The sequence below is a fragment of the Calonectris borealis genome, chromosome 1 (assembly GCF_964195595.1).
Source record: "Calonectris borealis chromosome 1, bCalBor7.hap1.2, whole genome shotgun sequence".
NCBI classification, from domain to species: domain Eukaryota; kingdom Metazoa; phylum Chordata; class Aves; order Procellariiformes; family Procellariidae; genus Calonectris; species Calonectris borealis.
In genome coordinates, this window is record NC_134312.1 from 46,205,781 (window position 1) to 46,224,807 (window position 19,027).

The 19,027-nt window shown below is 35.9% G+C and overlaps 1 protein-coding gene across 1 annotated transcript in view; it reads left to right on the top strand.

Annotated features, from left to right (window-relative positions):
- TMTC2 (transmembrane O-mannosyltransferase targeting cadherins 2) overlaps positions 1-16,710 on the top strand; it is a 267,707-nt gene extending 250,997 nt beyond the window's left edge. Inside the window, exon 12 of the mRNA XM_075150599.1 lies at positions 15,693-16,710. Coding sequence (XP_075006700.1) covers positions 15,693-15,872 — 180 coding nt within the window. The 3' untranslated portion in view covers positions 15,873-16,710. The remainder of the gene's footprint in view (positions 1-15,692) is intronic.
- The last annotated feature ends 2,317 nt before the right edge of the window (positions 16,711-19,027 follow it).

Sequence of the window (19,027 nt, forward strand, 5' to 3'; positions counted from 1 at the left end):
GCTCCAGGCTTGCAATAAGCTCTACCTCGAGCTGTCTAACAGTTGAAAGAAGAATCCTGGTGATTTCCAGATAATTGACTGTATTTTTATAGCCACCTTATAGATAACATGCTTTCAGTGCCTCCTTATGGAAAGTGTTCATAATAGATGGGTTTTATTTATGGCAAGACCTCTAAAAATGAATATATTTCTGATAGTACATACATCTTTGAAAAATAAAGTAGATGTTGGATTTTGTCTCGAAACATATGTAACCAAGATCTGCTTTATTATGTATTTTTTCCTTAGGTGTTTCCGTGCCAAATTTCCCTATATTTGACTTTCTCCTGAAAGTCAAGTAATTCTCTCATGTAGCTTTACCAGGCTAGGAGTAATTGTGAGGGAGACAGCTTTAATGCATTTTTCCAGCTTTGTTAAGGGCATGTCCTGTAATTGCCAGGGAGAATTTTCACAAACTTTTAAGAGCTCCTGCTATGTTAGTTCTGCTGCTGATGGCAGTAATGGATGGGTTAACAGTGATTCTTAAATTGTCTGCAGCTGATCCTCAACTGACAAAAAACTGGCACTGTTCCACACTTCATTGGATCCAATGTCCTCCTCACACTGCTCCAGGGATACTGCAGATCCCTCACCGATGATGGATCTATTGCTCCTGCAGCTCTTTCGAGCAGGTCTACCTAGTCTCTGTTATCCAAACCCAACTGGAATGTCTTGCCATCATACGCCTGGTTTCCAGAGCATAGTACAGATAAAGCTGACATGGTCCTCTAGAGAAACAGTACATATATGATTTTTACACTATGTATTATTGCCAGTAAAGTATGACACTTGCCACTTGAGAACCCTTGTTTTAAAATCTTCTTCTGTCTGTTTACTTGTTTATTCAAAGTAATGAACACATGGCAATCTTTTATCTTTATGTATTGGTGCCATGGAATGACCACAGAGCTGTATTTTTAGGTAGTTAGTATCCAGCAGATTCACCTGTTCAGTTGTCTTCCATTACTTGTGTCTGCCTTTACAGAAAATACAAAAGTGGGTCTTGTGGGGCAGGTGGAGCTTCTGCTGATTGCCTGCCTGCCCTCTGAGCTGCTCCCAGCTTCTCCTGCCCTGTGTCAGGGCTGCACAGCTTCCCACTACCAGCTGCTGCTAAGCCTTGCATTGTTTAAGGCTTCCTCCCAAGGCTGCCAAACTTTCTGCCTCAATGATATGAATGGCTGTGGATTCCTTCCAGCCCAACAGCACTCTTGGCCTCCTGAAAATGCCTCCTTTCTTTTCTCCTGGTGAAGGTGTGAGGAATAAGAAAACTTCCCAGGATTGAATTTTTCCTCTCTTCCTGCTCTGGTGCTTCCTAAAGACTGAACCAATTGTTACAGGGCATGCAGGACTTTTAGGGACTAAAAAGGGTACTGTGGCTTCCTAATGAGAAGATAGACATGACTGATGTGAACTGTATTTCCAGATGGCATACTTCTAATAGTTTGACTTCAGACAGATACAGGGGTGGGAGGCTTAGGCATGGATCGGCTCCACGGGGAGAGGAGATAGTGGAACACCCCGAGAGAAAAGAGGACACCACTCTCTGATCTCATAAGTATGAGAGAGCACTTTCTTGGTTACTGTGACTTGGGTAGACTTTCCCCATTGACAGGCAATAAAAGACTGACTCTGAGATTTGATATCAGGATAGCTGTGACATTTTTCAGCCCGCCTAGCAGAAGGCTGACTTAGCCTAAAGGTTGTGCAGAATGGAGAAATTCAAGACAATTTGCAAGCTACCCTTCATTTCAGATAGAAAGGCTCTTCAGTGTTTGCACAGAAATAGCAATGCTTCTCCACGTAAAGAGTTTATCCATGCATGAACTCTCTCTGCCCCTCCTGAGCTGGAAAGCTTTTTAAATCCAATCTGGCCCCCCAGCTCAATTTTCTGTTGTTGTTGCTGTTGTTGCTTCACCCCTTCCAGGTCCTTATACTCAGTTCATCCTTCTTGTCTGGTGCTAAGTGCAAGGCAGATATGTTATCTCTGTCCAGCTATTTGGCAAAAACTCTGTTTATTCTTTTGAACAAAAAGTTATTTTTCTATATTTGCAATTATATTTGTTCATGGTCCTCCTAAGTATTTTAAAGACACATTTAGTTTTTTTGTCGTGCACAACTGTCAGCTTCAAGACAGGCTTGTGTACAGGCTGTTGTTCTGAATCTTAAAGTATTCCTACTTCAGCAGAGATTAGTGCCTCCCACCTTAAAAAAAACAACACACAAAACAAACAAAAAACCCCATAAAGCATTTCCCATCTCTGTGATCTCCATCAGGGGACAAAGAAAGAACACGGGCTGTTGGAATGGGGATATTTACCTGTAATACTGAAGCACAATATCGGGGTAAGTTGTATAATTTGAAAACCAATTTAGTCGGCTGTGGAAAACGGTGGATTTCCTTTGGGAAATATATGAAAATATTTTATAGCCTTACCCCAGAAAACTCTACGTGTGTTTTCTCATGCATTGTAGCAGCTCTGTGAAAGCAAAGATTGAACGTGCTTTTGGCTGATGATGGAATACTTAAGTCTGGTTCTCAAAAGCTGGAAATCATGTCATTACAGTTCTCAGCTTCAGTTTTGTGAGAGATTATGGGGACTTCATTTGTATCTTTTCTTCTGATTATAAAAGCAGTTAAATATGCAAATATCTGAGATCGATTGGCTCACTCAGTGTAATTTGTGAGCTTTGGAATTGAATTAAAATGCCTTTAAGTTGCTGTTTATTTCCCATCTAGAATAATTTGTTGTACATTGATATCCTAATCAATACATAAGTATTTTGTCTGTGCAAGTTCTAAATGACTGAAATGAAAATACATTTGAGTTTCTTATGTTTACAAAGATATTGCATTGCAGTAACACCATTGACTTGTTTAGAGTTGCTTCTGTTTCTCCGGCACGTGAGAGGTAAATTGGGCTCTGTCGTTCCTGATTTCGTCAAGTGAAATTATGCAAGCAGCTATGAACTCTTCTTAACTCTTCTTAACTTAAAACAGTAAGCTGCATACCCAGAAACTCTCTGCAAAGTAAGCCAGAAAGTCGTTGTCATTGTAATTTGGAGTGCTTTTCATTTCATTTTTAGCTATGAAAATGTTTACAAATTTCCCATAAATATTAATCCTTCTACAGTCTAATTATTGGCGTAATGTATTTTCTGAGTCATTCATCTTCGTGAACTGTAAAATGTATAGACATGCTTTTCTTTACGGGGGGAACAAATGTTGGAAATAAGCAACTATATACTAACTCCTCTTTTCTAATCTAATTAACCTTTAGATCTTCATTAAATCATCAATGACTCTTACCAAGAACATTGAAACAGTAATTTTATGCTTAACATGTAATTTGAGAGAAAGAAACTCTCTGATAATTCATGCGCTATTTGCTTAGGACATAGGTTGTATAAGGTTTTCGGTATGTCTGGTGGCTTGTGCTGCTTGGAGCTGCTAGTAAAGTCTTTTCTTCACAAAAAAAATACCCCAGAGTATTTTGTTTTATGCTCTCATTTTGCATTGTAGGCTCTGTTGCCCACAGTGTTCAAAATGTTTATGTGACTAAATCTCAAAAAAGACTATGTTTTCAGAAAAATCATGCATGTTTATTAGTTCAGTGATGTTTCCTAAGAAGTTAATTACCCAAGTATTAAGGTATAGGTTCTGTTTTCTCTCCAGGCTCTGTATCTGTTTTCTCTGTATCCTACCTAGATACAGAACACTGTTCTTCCGATCCCATCAGGCGATTGTAATTCTCAATGGATAGGTCATAAATTCTCCAAAGAGAAGAAATTCTCATACCAAATAATACTTGAGCTATTTTATTGTCAAGACCTTGATTCAGAAATTTTGTAGGACTGTGCCTTAGTTAACTTGAACGGAAATGTTAGTGTCCTCACGTTTCTTTTTCTGTTTTTTAATATATATTTTCACTATGCAAATCTGAAGTCTTTATCTGGTATATAGATATGTTCAGTCCACCAGTCAAAATTATTTGCAGGAAAAAGGATGTGATGACAACTAGGCCTGTCTCTTGGCGTGCAGATTTGTTTCATCTAGCGTTTTTCATCCACTTCTTAGTAGACCAATAACTTTTTTTTTCTATGATTACTTTTCAGTATGAAAATAACTGTGCAACAGTTGTGCTTGTACTCAACTATTTACTGAATAATTAAAAAAATAGGTTTGCAAAACTAATTAATAGGAAGTCACAGCCCAGATTTGTACTATTGATTTACATAAAATGAATCATCATTCTTTGAGATGATGGGAGGCAGTAATTTGTAAATATACAGTCTCTTTGCTGAAATTGTGGAAGTGAAGATGATGTATCATGGATAGACCTATGCACTTGATTATGATTGACAGTCTAATAGTAATATTGCAGGGGTACTATGCTACCTGCATCCGTTCCTGGAGAGAGCAAGATTGGCTTTGCCTTGTAAGTGTAGCCCTCAGTGTCAATAAAAAATAAAGTGCCATGAAATATAGAACTCACAGCAGTATATTAGCATTTCAGAAATTAAACCATCTGTTTGAACTCAATTAAAAGAGAATCCAGCAAGGTTTTTACTAATAGAGTATTCTGGTGCTGATTCTGGAAACAATGCAATGAATTTATTATGCAATTAGAACTGATAAGGAAGTGTTTTTAATGCTCATTAAATAAACCCAGCAACAGTACATTCTTAGTAGGATGTTTTGCAATAAATAATTTCCTAATTTTCTTCCTAATCTATAGTTCTGATGTATTTCTCATTCTAGGAATGATTTTTAGTTGTGGCATATCCTATTAGATTTTTTCCCCCCACAAGTTCTGGAGAACTTATGTTTTGGTTTCACGAGATGGTTTTGATGCAACTGCTCTTCTCCCCCACTTTCCCACACCTCCGAGTGTATCTAGGTGATTGTATAGAGGAAAATGCCCTACAATAAATCTGTTTTTGGTCTGAGGTCTGCCTGAGAAGAACTGTATGTTTGCAGGCTGCTAGGACGAAGATGGGTGGCAGGTGTCTGGCTGAAGTAATTTTCTTGGAATTTGTCTGTAAGAGTAACTCCAGTACCCGTTTGAATGTATTTTTCCCTGGGAAAGTTAGTGTCTAGAGATCAGATGTCTGCTAATGAGAAGTTGCAGTGAGGAGGGGATGGATAGCTTTTCATTTCCCCCAAAGAACAGTCCCTTTTTGTTGAGGCATTCTGAACCACTGTATATTGCTCAGCTCTGTATATTGCGTTTACATGATTCTGTTTACCGCAGTTAACTTTACTGGAGAGCAAATACACATTCAGGTGTACCTACCCTTTTGAAACATGTCTTCCATATAATGAACAGCTCTATTACTAAGCTGAGGCAGTTTTACTAATTCTTCAGGTGCTCCAGTAAAGATTGTCTTCCTGTAACAGTAAGTAACTTTAATCTGACATTATGGTTTGTAACAGTGCCAGTTGCCTCAGCATCTGGCTGCCTCAAACTCACTGAAAACAATTACAGCGTGAAAGAAAATAGAAATCTTCCCCAATGTAACAACGACAGTAAAAATGAAAATCCATAGTAAAACCCTAAATTAAATTCCATATGAAGGTTTGCTGTATGTCGCTTAGATTCTGTGTGGTAAATGATTGATATATTTATGGTGGAGTTATTTGGTGGACTTTTATTGTAACTCAGTAGTTCTACTTCATTTCTTCACATTCTAACTGCATTTAAATACACTTAAAATTATCAGACTTATTTTTTTATCATTTTTGAAAGATCAATACATGATTCTTCATTCATTGTGTTTGAAAAATTCTGTTCTGATAGCTGCATTGATGGAGTTTTTTGCTGATTAGTTCACAAATTGGATTTTTTACCCATAATAGAGGAAGAAAATGCTTTCTGAACAGAGATTATGGAAATTGCACAGGAGGCAAACCTTTTGATTTTGGGGGAAAAATGGGCTTTAACAGAAAGACTGCTGGTGGATAGGATCCAAAGTTAATTTCTGTAGGATCCTGTGGTGTTCATATAGAATGGGTGGTATGTGTCGTGAAAATATATAATGAGAAGGCAAATTAACCTGAGCCATTGTCTGCAGAACTGCATAGCGATTCTAGTGGCCCTGGATTGTAGTTTGCTCCAGCCATGGAGGGCTTTTTCCAGGGAAGTTTGGAGCAAGCATCTGGTTTCACTGAGTAATTTTTGACATTGAATTTCAGAGGCAGGAATTGAACTTTAATTTCTTGGTGCTAGTCCTGCAAATATTAGTTGTCCTCTTATGCCTTCAGAAATAATTAATTAAACCTTTTTAAAAAGGAAAATATAATTCACAGTGTTGCTTCCTGTGTCCATTTCTTAAAAACGTAGTTTGAAGAATACAGAAAGCTGTCTGTTCAATAAACACCAGTTATTGGTATATTCAGTATCAAGTGCAACCTTTCAGAGTAGGATGTGTAGATCTACCACTGAACACACCTTGCTGTTATTGATATTAATTACTCACAAAGCACTCTAAACATATGTGTCACTGATCCGATGTGGTAAATAAGGCTGCCCTAGCAGAAAGTAGTTTTATTTTTTTACGAGTCACAACCTTGTAAAAGCCTAGCGAGCAATTAGCGCCCAGTGGTCTTACTATTAGTGATCAAAAAACCAAATTTTAGAAACTACAGCCTTAAAAAATTTAAGCTACAAGAATCAAAATTAAATCCTTGCGCTTACCCTGGAAGTTAATAATTTTAATATGTACTGTAGATTTAATTGCTAAATACTATATAGGGAACACCTGCAGGTTACTGGCTGCCAAAAAGTAAGGCATGAATTCTTATGAGTTACATGGAGCGCTGTAATTCAGCATTTTGCAAAGGACCAATAGTATGTGCCTCTTTTCTTAGCTGCTCTTATAATCCTGTGGGTAAAACTGAAGTCAATACAGTGTGGCCATAACCTTTTTGCACTATGCAACAGGCATGGAAGTGATAGGAGCCAGATGAAAAAGGACAAAGGGGAAGAAAAAAAGGTTGATATGCAAATACTTTAAGGTTTTCCATGCAGAAATTTCAGAAAAGAAAATATCGATGAACAAGATTTTTTTCAAGCGTTTTCAGCTGTGTCTACTGTCTAATGAAAATGTAGTTCCTTGAACAATACATCATCTCAAGAGTTTTGTTATTTATTTACAAAGTTATGGAGTTAGTTTTTATTGGCAAAATTGCCTTGGTAACATTTCCACATGCTGAAGTTGCATTTTTGGACCAACTTGAAAATACCTTCAGACACTATTGATAAACTGTGTTGTTATGGAAATCGTATCGCTTCATGTGATAGACATCAATTGTACTTACCTGCCAATGGAATTGTTACCAATAGAGGAATAATGATTGATTCTGTTGTCTAGGGAAAGTTAGCCAAAAGAAAGTGTGTCTATAAAGGAGCGGAATGAAGGCTAAAATTCATCCTAAAACATCCTACAATGCCTAATAATCTCCTAGTTTTTTCTTTTTTCCTGTTTCTGTAATGCTCTAATATCACACTTTTTCTGTGGGCTGTCTTAATAATGATTGCGCATGATATAATCCTTGAACAAATTAGCAAGATTCTCATTCTTTGTGCTCAGAGCAAGTATGTCAAGTTGCATAATGGTTTACACAGTGTGCCTGAAAGCTATACCTTACAGCTGCAAATACCTCAATAGTTTTGGAAAACATACAGCAATATCAATATTAATCTAGTTCTCAAGCGTTTAATTCAGCTGACTACATTTGTCAGCCAAAAGTGCAAAGTCTTGTATGACACTTAACGTTCATCTGAACAACTTGAGTCAAAACACTGGAAATCTTGTGATTTTGAGATTTCCTTAATTAGAACTTAGCTAACTTTTCAAGGCCAGAAATGAAAACTTCTGAAATTTCAGTAGTTGGCTATTCTGCTTAAAAATGGAAGCTCTAATGCCTGTGACTAGCATCTTGAAAAACTTTACAGCCTTCTGTGGGTACTGATGTATTTGATCAGTATCTGGCCAGAAATAGACAGAAGATGCATTCATTCTCAGCAGTCATTTTTATTTTCCAATGACATTGTATTTGATTGAAAAAAACCCCTTTTTTTAATGCTAGTAGTATATAGTGTGAGTATAATTGTGATCATAATCTCAGATGATCTGTAGATTAGAGTTTTGTGTGAAGGTTAGCCAGTTTTAATTGTCCATTAGAATATGGACAGCTATTCTAATCAGCCCTGCATGTATGCTGCTGGATGAAGTAGAGTATATTCATTTTTTTTTTAACACTTTACATTTCTTTAAATTAAAAGTGGGGTTTATCTTTAGGCAGTAAGACAAAGCCATTTATTTTTCTGGTTTCCAAGGATTAGAAAGAAAGTGCATGCAAAAATACATTTACTAACAGATTCAATTTCATTTTAAAAAACCCTTACTTTTTCTTAATAGGACAAAATTCTGTTCCTGAAAGATTTTGAGCAATTTCTATTTGTCAGTATAGTAGTACAGATGACATTTCTATTCAGCAAGTTTCTCACTTGCTGGGAGACTTCCTGATTAGCATGCAGTGTACTTGTGTTAGGTAAGGTAAAGAAGTTGTTAAATGTTTTATACCATAATCATAGCTATGTGTTAAAATTATCAAATTGCAGGCATCAGAGCACAGTTGGATTTCTATAAACAAAAATTAAGTCATTTGAAGATTTTTTTTAATGAAATCCTAAAGTGCTAGGAAAATTGGATAAGATTATCATATCCTATACTGATGACAACATTTGAGCAGGAAAGCTAAGAAGTTTAATTAGAAACACTTTGAGGCCTGGAAAATGTTTATTATTTTTTTAATATAACCATAATAAATACTCATAATGTATGTTCCTGTTTAGCTTTTATTATGGTAATACAAGTATGTTATCTAAAAATGTCCATCATGGTTTCTATATAAACTGAGATTGATTACTAGGACAATTTTTAAGCATAAATCAAAGCAATTGATGCATGGCCATTGGGGAAAAAAAACCTAGAAACACAGAAATTACAAATGTAAGTACATTTTTGTGGGACTTTTTTAGCTGTTGTTATGATCTGCAGCCTTTACCAGTTGGAACACATGCTTTTGGTATTTTGCTGATGTATAAAACTGTATACTCTGAATTTATATAAAGGGCAATGGTAGATAGCTTTTCAGCAGCAAGATGTAACATATATCTATATATGCTTGTTTGGTTTTGCGTAACTATGTTTTTAAAACTCTGAGCAGTCTCTGAAGGTTAAGATGAAAAAGATTTTGAGGAAAAAAATCTCCACTGGCTGGAGAACATTGATGCTAAAATGTCCCCTATTGATGTGATAATTTGAGAAACAAAGTAGATTGCTTGATGCTTCCTTCCCATGCCAAGTCTAGAACTCTTCCCTGACTAACAGCTGTGGGTTTCCTTCATGATGCTGATGTCTAAATCTACAAGCAAACTGAATAATTTCACGGTATGCTTGTGGATAAAAGCTCCCACATCTGCCACCCATAAATGTAAAGAAATGGTAAAAACCCCTTCCTTCACTTTTTAATTTCTGGTTTTAAATGTACGTATTCTGTAGTTTGCAATTGTAGACAGGATAGTCTCCAGTGTTTGAAAGCACACAAGATTAGATGAATACAAACAATTTCCATGTATGTCCTCCTTTCACCAGGCAGCTTAAAGTGTCATCTGCTTTGAATGTCTGGATGAGAATGTCCAAATGTAAAATAATAAAAAAATTATTAAAAAAAAAAAAGTACATAACCTAATATTTATGTAGTATCATCAGTTGTTAAGGTGACCAGGTATTAACTCGTGCTGTTCTTCTGCCTTATTAACTTTATATGTTATCTTAACGTGAGACTATTACATAAACAATATTCAACAGAAACTATCTATTTTTTCTATCTATCTACTTTATTTTCTGGGTGTTTTCTTTTTTGATGTACTTTTTTTTTCTGGAGGCTGTTCATTTTCCCTGGAGGTTAATAATTTGTTACTTTGCTACTCTTTCTGTTTAATGACATATTAGTAAATAATAACTAAGGTTGTTCTCTATCAGCATTAACAATGTAATACTCTTAGAGATGATGACTGAATCCAAGGATCCACTCCCCTCTAGAGCCTAGGCTGCTTGTTAGTTAGATTTATATAGCTATGTATGTTAGTCTTAAGGTAATTAGATTGGGACGCAGGCTCCCTTTGCAGCAGAGACGTTTAGGTCCATTTCTGACTAATACGACCGTGGAAACTGTGCTCTTCACAATGTTTATTCAAATTAGTACTTGCAGGGAGAATGTTTTTCTCTCCATTTCCCCTCTTCACTATTTAAGCTGAAAGCTGTTGTCAACCCGAAAGCATACTTACAGAAATTGTTCATGAGCAGACTTGCAATTTAAATAATATACTTAACTGTTGTAGAGGAAAAGTTGCAGAGCTTTTTTCCATTTTAAGAGTTTACAAAGATGCTGATTTTTTGTTTTCTGGCAGCACTGAATGCTTTGCTGTCTGGGCCGATGATACAGGAATCCCTCTTAACTCTGAATTTTATGCTTTTTTATTCTCTCTGATCCATAATATTTTGCCATACATCCTGTCATCTTGTTCCAGAATGCTTTTTACACCAAGTTATCTGTTCCTAGACAATTCACTCTTGTCATCTTAGCCAACTTACTGGAGATAAGTGTCTTAGTTGTGATTCATGTGCTGTTTGGAACAAAATATCAGACATAGCATATGCAAACTGCAGTTCTTAAGAAGCCTTATAGCATAGAGAACCAGGTAGAAACATGAGTCTCTGGAAAGAATAACTGGCACTTGGCTTATCTGGCAACACTAGGTCACTTCTATAAAAAGGTCTACCTGCATGTGTCACTGCTGAATTTACAGTGTTGTCAATGTGTTACATTGGAGAGTAAGATCCGGTTGGCAGCAACCATCTCACTGCATGTCCCTCCCCTGCCCCTCCTTCTACCTTCTCTGCCCCTCCACGTGCTTTAAAGTAGTATGCTTACATCTTGGGGCAACTCCTAGGTCATGGTTTTACGCAAAAGTTGTGAGGTCTGTCAAAAGCAAGTGCCACCCCGAAGTGATTCTGTTGTCCACAGTTATCTTTAGCAATAAAAAAGGAGCTGTTGACATTTTGATTGCTTCAGAAAATACTATGCTGTGCTACAGCAATAACACCAGTAATAAAAGTTCAAGTGAAAATTCTTGCCATCACTATAGGAGGATAAAAAAGGCATGACAGCACATTATCCCATGGTCACTGATAAGATGAAGCAGTCCACCATGCTTTGCTCTCACGCTTAGTGAGCCATTCTACAACTAATACTTCGCTGCTTCACTACTCAGTCATTGTACCTCCTATGTATCTTCAGTTATCAAAAAGAAATATCTGAATTCTTCACCCATATTTAACTAGAAGTGCTGGGATGAAATATTTGCATGTGAATGACATTTTATGTCCTTCTTTAAGTACGGACTTTACTCAACAGGAACCTTTAAAAGAACAAATGTCCTTAATTGCACTGTTTTAAAACAAAACACTTAGCTTCTGTGTTTCTGATAGGTTGACCATGCTGATTACAGTATTCATTAAACAGTCCTGGGGTTGTTTTGAAACATCTACAAGATCATGCACTGCAGTAATTCATTAAGAGCAAGACAACTATTGGCAACATCTTTTCAGTGACCTTTTAAAATGGCTAAGTGAGAAGTAGCTTGCACTTGTGATTCTACTGGAGTAAAAATTGGCATGTTTTTCCTTAAAAGCACCCCAGGAACAACAAAATGCACTTTCATCTCAGAATCTGCTGCCCTGGCCCCTGTGGTGTTGAGCAGAGAAGGTCATCTGTAAGCAGAGCTTTGGGGAAAACAGTTCCAGATTTCATTGCTTGTGTTTGGGCTGTTGTTTGTTCATACTTGTCTGCCATGCAAGAGGTACTTTTGAGCTGGGTTAAGTGTTTGTCTATTTATTTCTCTCTCCATAACTTCTTCGGCATATAGAGGAGTAAACTCTTCTTCTTCTGTTTGGGACTGTTCTTCTGATATGGCATATGTGGAGCCAGAGTTGATGAACAAGGAGTCGGTTCATCTTCTGTATCATTAAGATTCATTCTGTTTGTGGGTCCAGTACTGGACTTGGTTACATTTTAGTGTAATCCTGAAATACTACTCAGAATTATTTTGAATTATTTGGAGATTCCGTAGTTCTCTAATTTTAGAGAGGACTTTAATTTATGTTAAAATTTTTGCATGCCCCAAGGCTCTCCTTTTATTTTGGTAGTATAGGGAAAGTTTGAAAGAATTGTCATCCATGTAAACCAAAAACACCTCAGGCAACTAAATGCCTGTCTTTTGCTGTTTTGTTATTCGTTAACTACTCTGTTATTCCTCTTCCCTCCTCCCTAGGAGCACCTTCCCCCACCCCCCAAAAAAACCCACTCAGGAAATAAGCACACCACAATAAAAATGCTAATAAAGGGTATAATTCCCAATAGACCATAAAAGACAGCATTTATAACCCCGATAGAAATGCCAGTCAGCTTTTTTTGATGTAAAGCATCTGTCTCCAAAAGGAAATGAAGGCAGGCCTGTTTCTCCTTTCAAGTCTCTGAAGTAGTAGGTGGTGTCATTTGTTATACAGTGCTACAAGTCCCATGTTATTGCACTGGTAGCTGCCGACTGCCTTTGTTAACGTACTGAAAAGTTTTATCAGCTGTCTTTAATACAAGACAATATATGTGAAAAAAACCTACAGTAAATGTCTCTTGCTCTCTTGCCCTGAGACCATCATTTATAGCTGTCAGAGAGCGATGGCACTGATGTATAATCTTGCAGTCACACAAAATATCTTGAGACTGTTACGATAAACCGTAGATACTGATACCCTAGAAAGTTAGGGAGCAGTCTTTCCGAAATCCTGTGCACTTCCTCATTTGAAACATGAAGGAGGTGGAATGAACTTTTAGTACTACCTGAAATGAGTTATCAGTCATTTTGCATGGACACATTTCTTTAGAGCATTAATGGCCTAAAATTTGTTGGGTCTCCCGGAAATCAGGAATGATGAATAGAAGTTAGAAAATTTCATGTTCAGTTAAAAGGCATGCAGTTTATTCTTTTTCTAGATGTTTTTGTTGCTTGCTGTAGTGAAATGATATATCAAATTAAAGACATGATGGCAGAAGTGTTTTCTTAGCTAGGCATATAGGGTTATATATATGTCATTCTTTAGAGTACTTGATTAGTACCATACACATACCATATTTTCAGGGGAGTGTGAAGGAAATGGAGAGGAATTCTGGAAGCTGTATGAGACAACTGTGTTACTTCCCACACAGTAAGTTTGTAGATGCTGTAGAATTAGCCCTGAGCACATTTTAATGTGTGTCTTATTTAATATGAGTTTTTCTAGATATAAAGTTTTTTGATCCTTATCCATTGTAAGCTTTGCCTAGATGCAAACATACGCACATAGTTATATTTCAAGTGAGAAGAGAGTTCTGTGTCAATAACCGTGCTCTTGAAAAAAGCTATTTGATTCATAAACTCTAATTAGACAAATAAGGAGCACAATTAGTGGGAATGGACTATCCTACTCATGATTTGAGAAAATTCAAACAATCTTAAGTCTAAAAATAAATGAATAAATAAAATATGTGGGTATTTAGACAGCCATCCATATACAGTGGAGCTGCTCTCCGATCATTCTTCACTTATATTACTTCAATTAGCTACCAGAACATCTGTAATTAAGGAGTGTATTATTCCATTATAAAATAGTATGCAAGACTGGCACTGCACAGGTGGAGCTATGATAATGTGGCTGCTGATATGTGTTGTCCATAGCAAAGATTACATTTCAGGGGCTTAGTTTTCCTTCTCTGTACAGAGTATGACTAAAGAGGAAATTTTGGAGAGTATTTGACTGGGAAAACTTTATAAAATCCAGCTGGTCTTTTTTTGTTTTGATTTTTAGTGAAACGAAGTAACTGACTTAGGAGTGGTGGAAATAATCTGTCAGGGTAAAGCAAGAAAAATGAAATCTAAAAATAACATCTTCAGATTCCACTGCATTAGCATTATGATGTTTGCAATAGGGAGGGCTGAACTCATTTTGTTTTGCTTAATTTTGAAACTGAAAGCCAGTTGTTCTGAAAATTTGATGTGTCACGGTTCTTTATGAGTTTTTGTGATGCATATGTTAATAGGTGAAAAGAAGCAGTAAGAAAGCTGAAAAAATAGGAAATATTTGTAGGATATAAAACTAGAGAATTTTCTGAACAACATTTTCACCACAAAATTTAGGTTTTGGACGCAAGAATTATGGGGTTTTTTTTTGAAGCTTGATTCAGAAGAATAAGAGTAATGAGTTTAACTTGCTAGTGGAGAGGTCTGGAACATAGGTAAGTCTTCCTCATCCTAATGACTTCCTATTACCACATCAGTCTGGGAGACCAACTCTAGTGCATATTTTATCGGCCTTCTACCTCACGTATTTTTCTAAGTTATTGTCACTGAAGGGCTTCTAAAGCATACCAACATCCCCACAGAGTAGTCTGAAGCTGAGTTTCCATGTGGCTTCACATTTTTGAGTATTGCATTTTGATCAGAACACTGGTGAGTGGTGTCTTGAAACACTTATCCTCTGAGGCAAAACTATGTGACTTCGAAAGTGATTGTTCCTGGAGCTCATTGGAAATTATAGTGACCTGAGGGGGAGAACCACGGTGAACTTTGTGTAGTATTTTTCCCCTTTTTCTTTGAAATGCAAGGTACTGGTTTGGCAAATGCCTTTATTGTGCTCTCACTAGCATGTGAATACCTTAGGTACTTGCAAAAAGGTAGGTTAGACTGTTCTCTTCAGCTTCATAAATCTGCTTTTCTGCCCTTGTAATATTTGTTAACTCCAGTAACCAGGCATGTTTAATCATCATGAACAACCTATTATTTCATAATGGGATAATCTAAAGATGCAAAAATAAAAACAAGAAACATTTTGTCTTAGCTAAAGATGGAAAAATTGTTAGTAACCTAAGAAGCTTTTTAATGGATTTGTTATGAAATTTTCACATCTTTGTTATTAAAATAGCATGTGTTTCCACCATTGTTAATTTTATTCAATTGTTCATTAAGAAATAATTGCCACAACCTGAATCGAAATGGATATCCTAGGACCCTGAACATCCATAGAATCTGAAAACAGATTGTATTTTGTACTAGTTATAATTAAGACAAAGAGAAAAAAGGGATGAGTTCCAATGTGTTAACTATTCCCCATGATTATAAACTCTTTATTGGCAACGGGTTGAATTAAAATTAAATTCCTGTCTTTAATCCACTCTTGGATTACTTTAATTTTCTCTTGGAAACTGTGCTATGCCGACATTACCACATGTAAGGCTTTATGAGTTCTGTGTTTTCTCATTAAAGAGAGAAGCCTATGTCCATATACACCAGAGCTTGCCCTGTTTAAAGCACAAAGTATACAGCAGCTGTGTAGAAACTTTTTCTTGTTATCTCTATTTGCTTAAATTGCTAAATTGCTTCCATGAAAAGTCTGCAAACATAAGGGAATAATTTGTTTAAGTGGAAGAAGATTCTCTGAAGAGAAAAACTGAAATATTCCTAATATTTCTTCTTCCCTTTTTTTCGTACCAGTATCCAGCTGCCCTAATGAATCTTGGAGCCATTCTCCATCTGAATGGTAAACTGAAAGAGGCTGAAGAAAACTACCTCCTTGCTCTTCAACTTAAACCTGATGATGTCATCACTCAGTCCAATCTTCGCAAATTGTGGAATATCATGGAGAAACAAGGTTTGAAGACATCCAAAACATGATGATGAAAACTCTGAGCTTTTTTTTCTTAAATTGATTAAAACCATGAACTAGAACTTCCACACGGTTGTCCGATCAGAGGACTCATTGGACTTGACTGCAAGGATCAGAGGTCTTAATTGCTGCTAGGAGAAGCTATTCTGCTTTTTTGGCATAAGTTTTTTTGCTAGAGAAATAGAAAAAGGGAGACTTTGAGATATTCATGAAGGACTTGTTACCCCACAAAAATACTTAGAACCATAGCACTTTGAGAGAAGGTGTTTTGGCATATTTGATAAATCATTGCAAATCCCATATTGCTCACTTTTGGGTGGGTACTTGTAATGTATACTGTCATAGAAATACTAAGGGAAAATTGTACAGTATACACTAAGCCATATGGGAGTAAAAGTGGTAATAGTAGGTTAAAGTATTTTGCTGATACTGTAACTCATTAAAATGTATACTAAATCCAGTGTGTTTGCAGTTTGTCTTAATGCTGCTGTATCTCACTTTAGGACCACTTGCTTACCAATTTCACAGCTTATATGGCCAATCTTTTTTTTTTCAAACCTGTCACTTGTGATTAGATGACAGCATTCATAATTGTTTACTGAGAATATGCATATTATTTCAGCTTGTTAAGTTTTAATGCAGTTTTCCTGAGATACACAGTCAAACGGCTGTGGGCTAGACAGAAAGAGCAAGGAATTGTCCATATTCTACACCAGATGTGTATGTAGAGTGGTTAAAAAAAAAAAAAAAAAAGTCCGGAGGTATGATTTAGCAATACAAGCAAGACTGATGTTTGCCCTTATATCAAAAGAGTGTAGTCAGACTGTCATCTTAAGAAAAAAATAATTTGTATTATAGAACAATGTGTTTGACTCTCTTTGCATTGCTGATAAGATCAACTTTAAACTGTACTCTGCGTACAGTATTTTTGCAATAACTCAGCCAAGGGAGATGATTGAAAATATTAGTGCTTGGATATGCTACAAATGAGACTTCATGAGCTACTCAGAGAAAAGGGAATGTTATACATTGGTGAGGCTAGCAAATAACTGAAGGGACTGGATTAGATCATGCTTAAAACAGTGTAGATCAAGAGAAATCTGTAAAGGTGATTGCCAGTTACTTTTCACAGTTGTGGTGTTTTAAAAAATATTACCTATTCAGATTCTATCCAAATATTAGCATTCTTTTTGTATTCTGACATGTGTGCTAGCAGCAGAGCTGTCAAATATCTAAATATGCTTTTGGTGAGGTTCAATTTATTTCTGTTTCAGAATGATTTGGCCTAGTTACTGTTTTAGTCTTCCGTTTTTAAATGTAAAAATAATTTATTTTAAATTCCAGTGTATTGAAGCTTTAGTAAGTTTTTTCCAGGCCATTTGTTAACTGCTTTCTTTCTTTGGAATAAGTATTATTGCTTTGTAAGAAAATTTACCATTTCATTTAATGACCTGTTGGTATCTGCTTCAGTGTTCTTTTCATAATGGTAGATATAATGTTAAAGTGGTAGAGCACCTTGAACTGAAGCTTCTTCAGGATCTTCTGTTAAAAACTCTCTATTACTGAGAAGGGGTTTGGGTTTTTTTTTTGCTTTTTAACTGTTGAGCACCATTCCAACAAAACCGTAGAGAAGAATACTTTGCTGTATTTATTTATTTATTACTTGACTGCAGCAACATTACCTGCCATTAACACAACAGTCTATAAGTGTTGCTATTTCTTTTATTTGGTTTTCCTTGCATTTTTTGTGGTTAGTGTGTGTACCTAACAGGAAAGGGGACACATGATTTATACTCTACCTTCTTGGTCATTCTCCCCTTACACTTGGATTTTAAATCTGTATTGAAATAGATTGGAGAGTAGCTGTTTCAAAGTCAGTATAGTAAGTAGTGTGTGTTTGCTTTTCTTTCCTCTTGCTCGCTAAAATACCATAAGTTGCTAAGTTTACAACTGGCCTGCCAGACGGGCCAGAGGGGCAAGATTGTTTGGTTTTGTGGAGTGTGTCGAGTTTTTCTCAAATAATGTTATGGCTGGAAAAGCAAAATTGAAGGATCAAAAGTTGAATTTCTACTTTATCGTTGAAACCAGTGTTAGAATACAATGGTAGCTTGAACTTATTCTCCTGCTTTACTGACTTTCTGGAAAAAGTATACAAGTAAATTAGATAGTAACTATAACTGAACTCAGTATAAAACTGTGGTATCCTGCAGCTTTATTTGCTCAACAGCCATCAGACTTCGATGGCTTCTTGGTCTTAACCATTCACTATGTTATTTGTCTCCTTCAACTTGTACTCATTCTTGTTTAGTAATTTTTATTCATTGCACAAAAGGGGAAAGGGGGAGCACTCCTGTGATGCAGTGTCATGCTTGCATTGATAACTGGTTTTGTTTGTTTCTTTAAAAAAAAAAAGAAAAGAAAGAAAAAAAGACTAGCGTAAATTTAACAAGAATGTCCCTGAATACATTTTTTTAATATAGGTCTGGGCTTGATAACTTTCTTCTTTTGGGATAAATTTAAAACATGTTTAAAATATGTCTCTCTGCTCAGGGATTTATGGTGGATTATTGCAGACAGTGCTAAAAAAAAAAAAGAGCACAAGACAAGTTTACTAAATTAAAATTTTATTTTTTGAAAAACTGTTATTTGTATAAATTATCAGATTTGTAGGCTTTCCTTTTTGTAGAAATAATTGTTTATGTGCCAGATAAGAGGATTTCAATTTTGTTTTCAATAATAAAGCATTGATAACTAATACACTGTGCATTCCTTTATCTGTTACTGTAACAACTTTTTTTTTTAATTATTCTAATTAAATGAGTTATATTGACTATTTTATGTGTGGGAGAACTATATAGCATAAGTAGAGTACAACCTATCACAGCTGGCTTTCTTCTATACTCTATTACAATTATACTTCAGCTGATATTTTCAAAAAGGTTCTCTGGAAGCATTTTTTAATATTTCTACTCACTAAATCTAGCCAAAGGGATATGGTAACTATTATTTTTATTGTTGTTTCTAAACTCTATGGGAATAAAAGCTGATGAGTAAGGTATTTTTATAATTTTTTTTTATATTGACATACAAACATGATGTCAGTAAAAATGCTTTCAAATGTATAATTGGCTACAAAAGCTGGAAAAAAGACTTCATTTACATA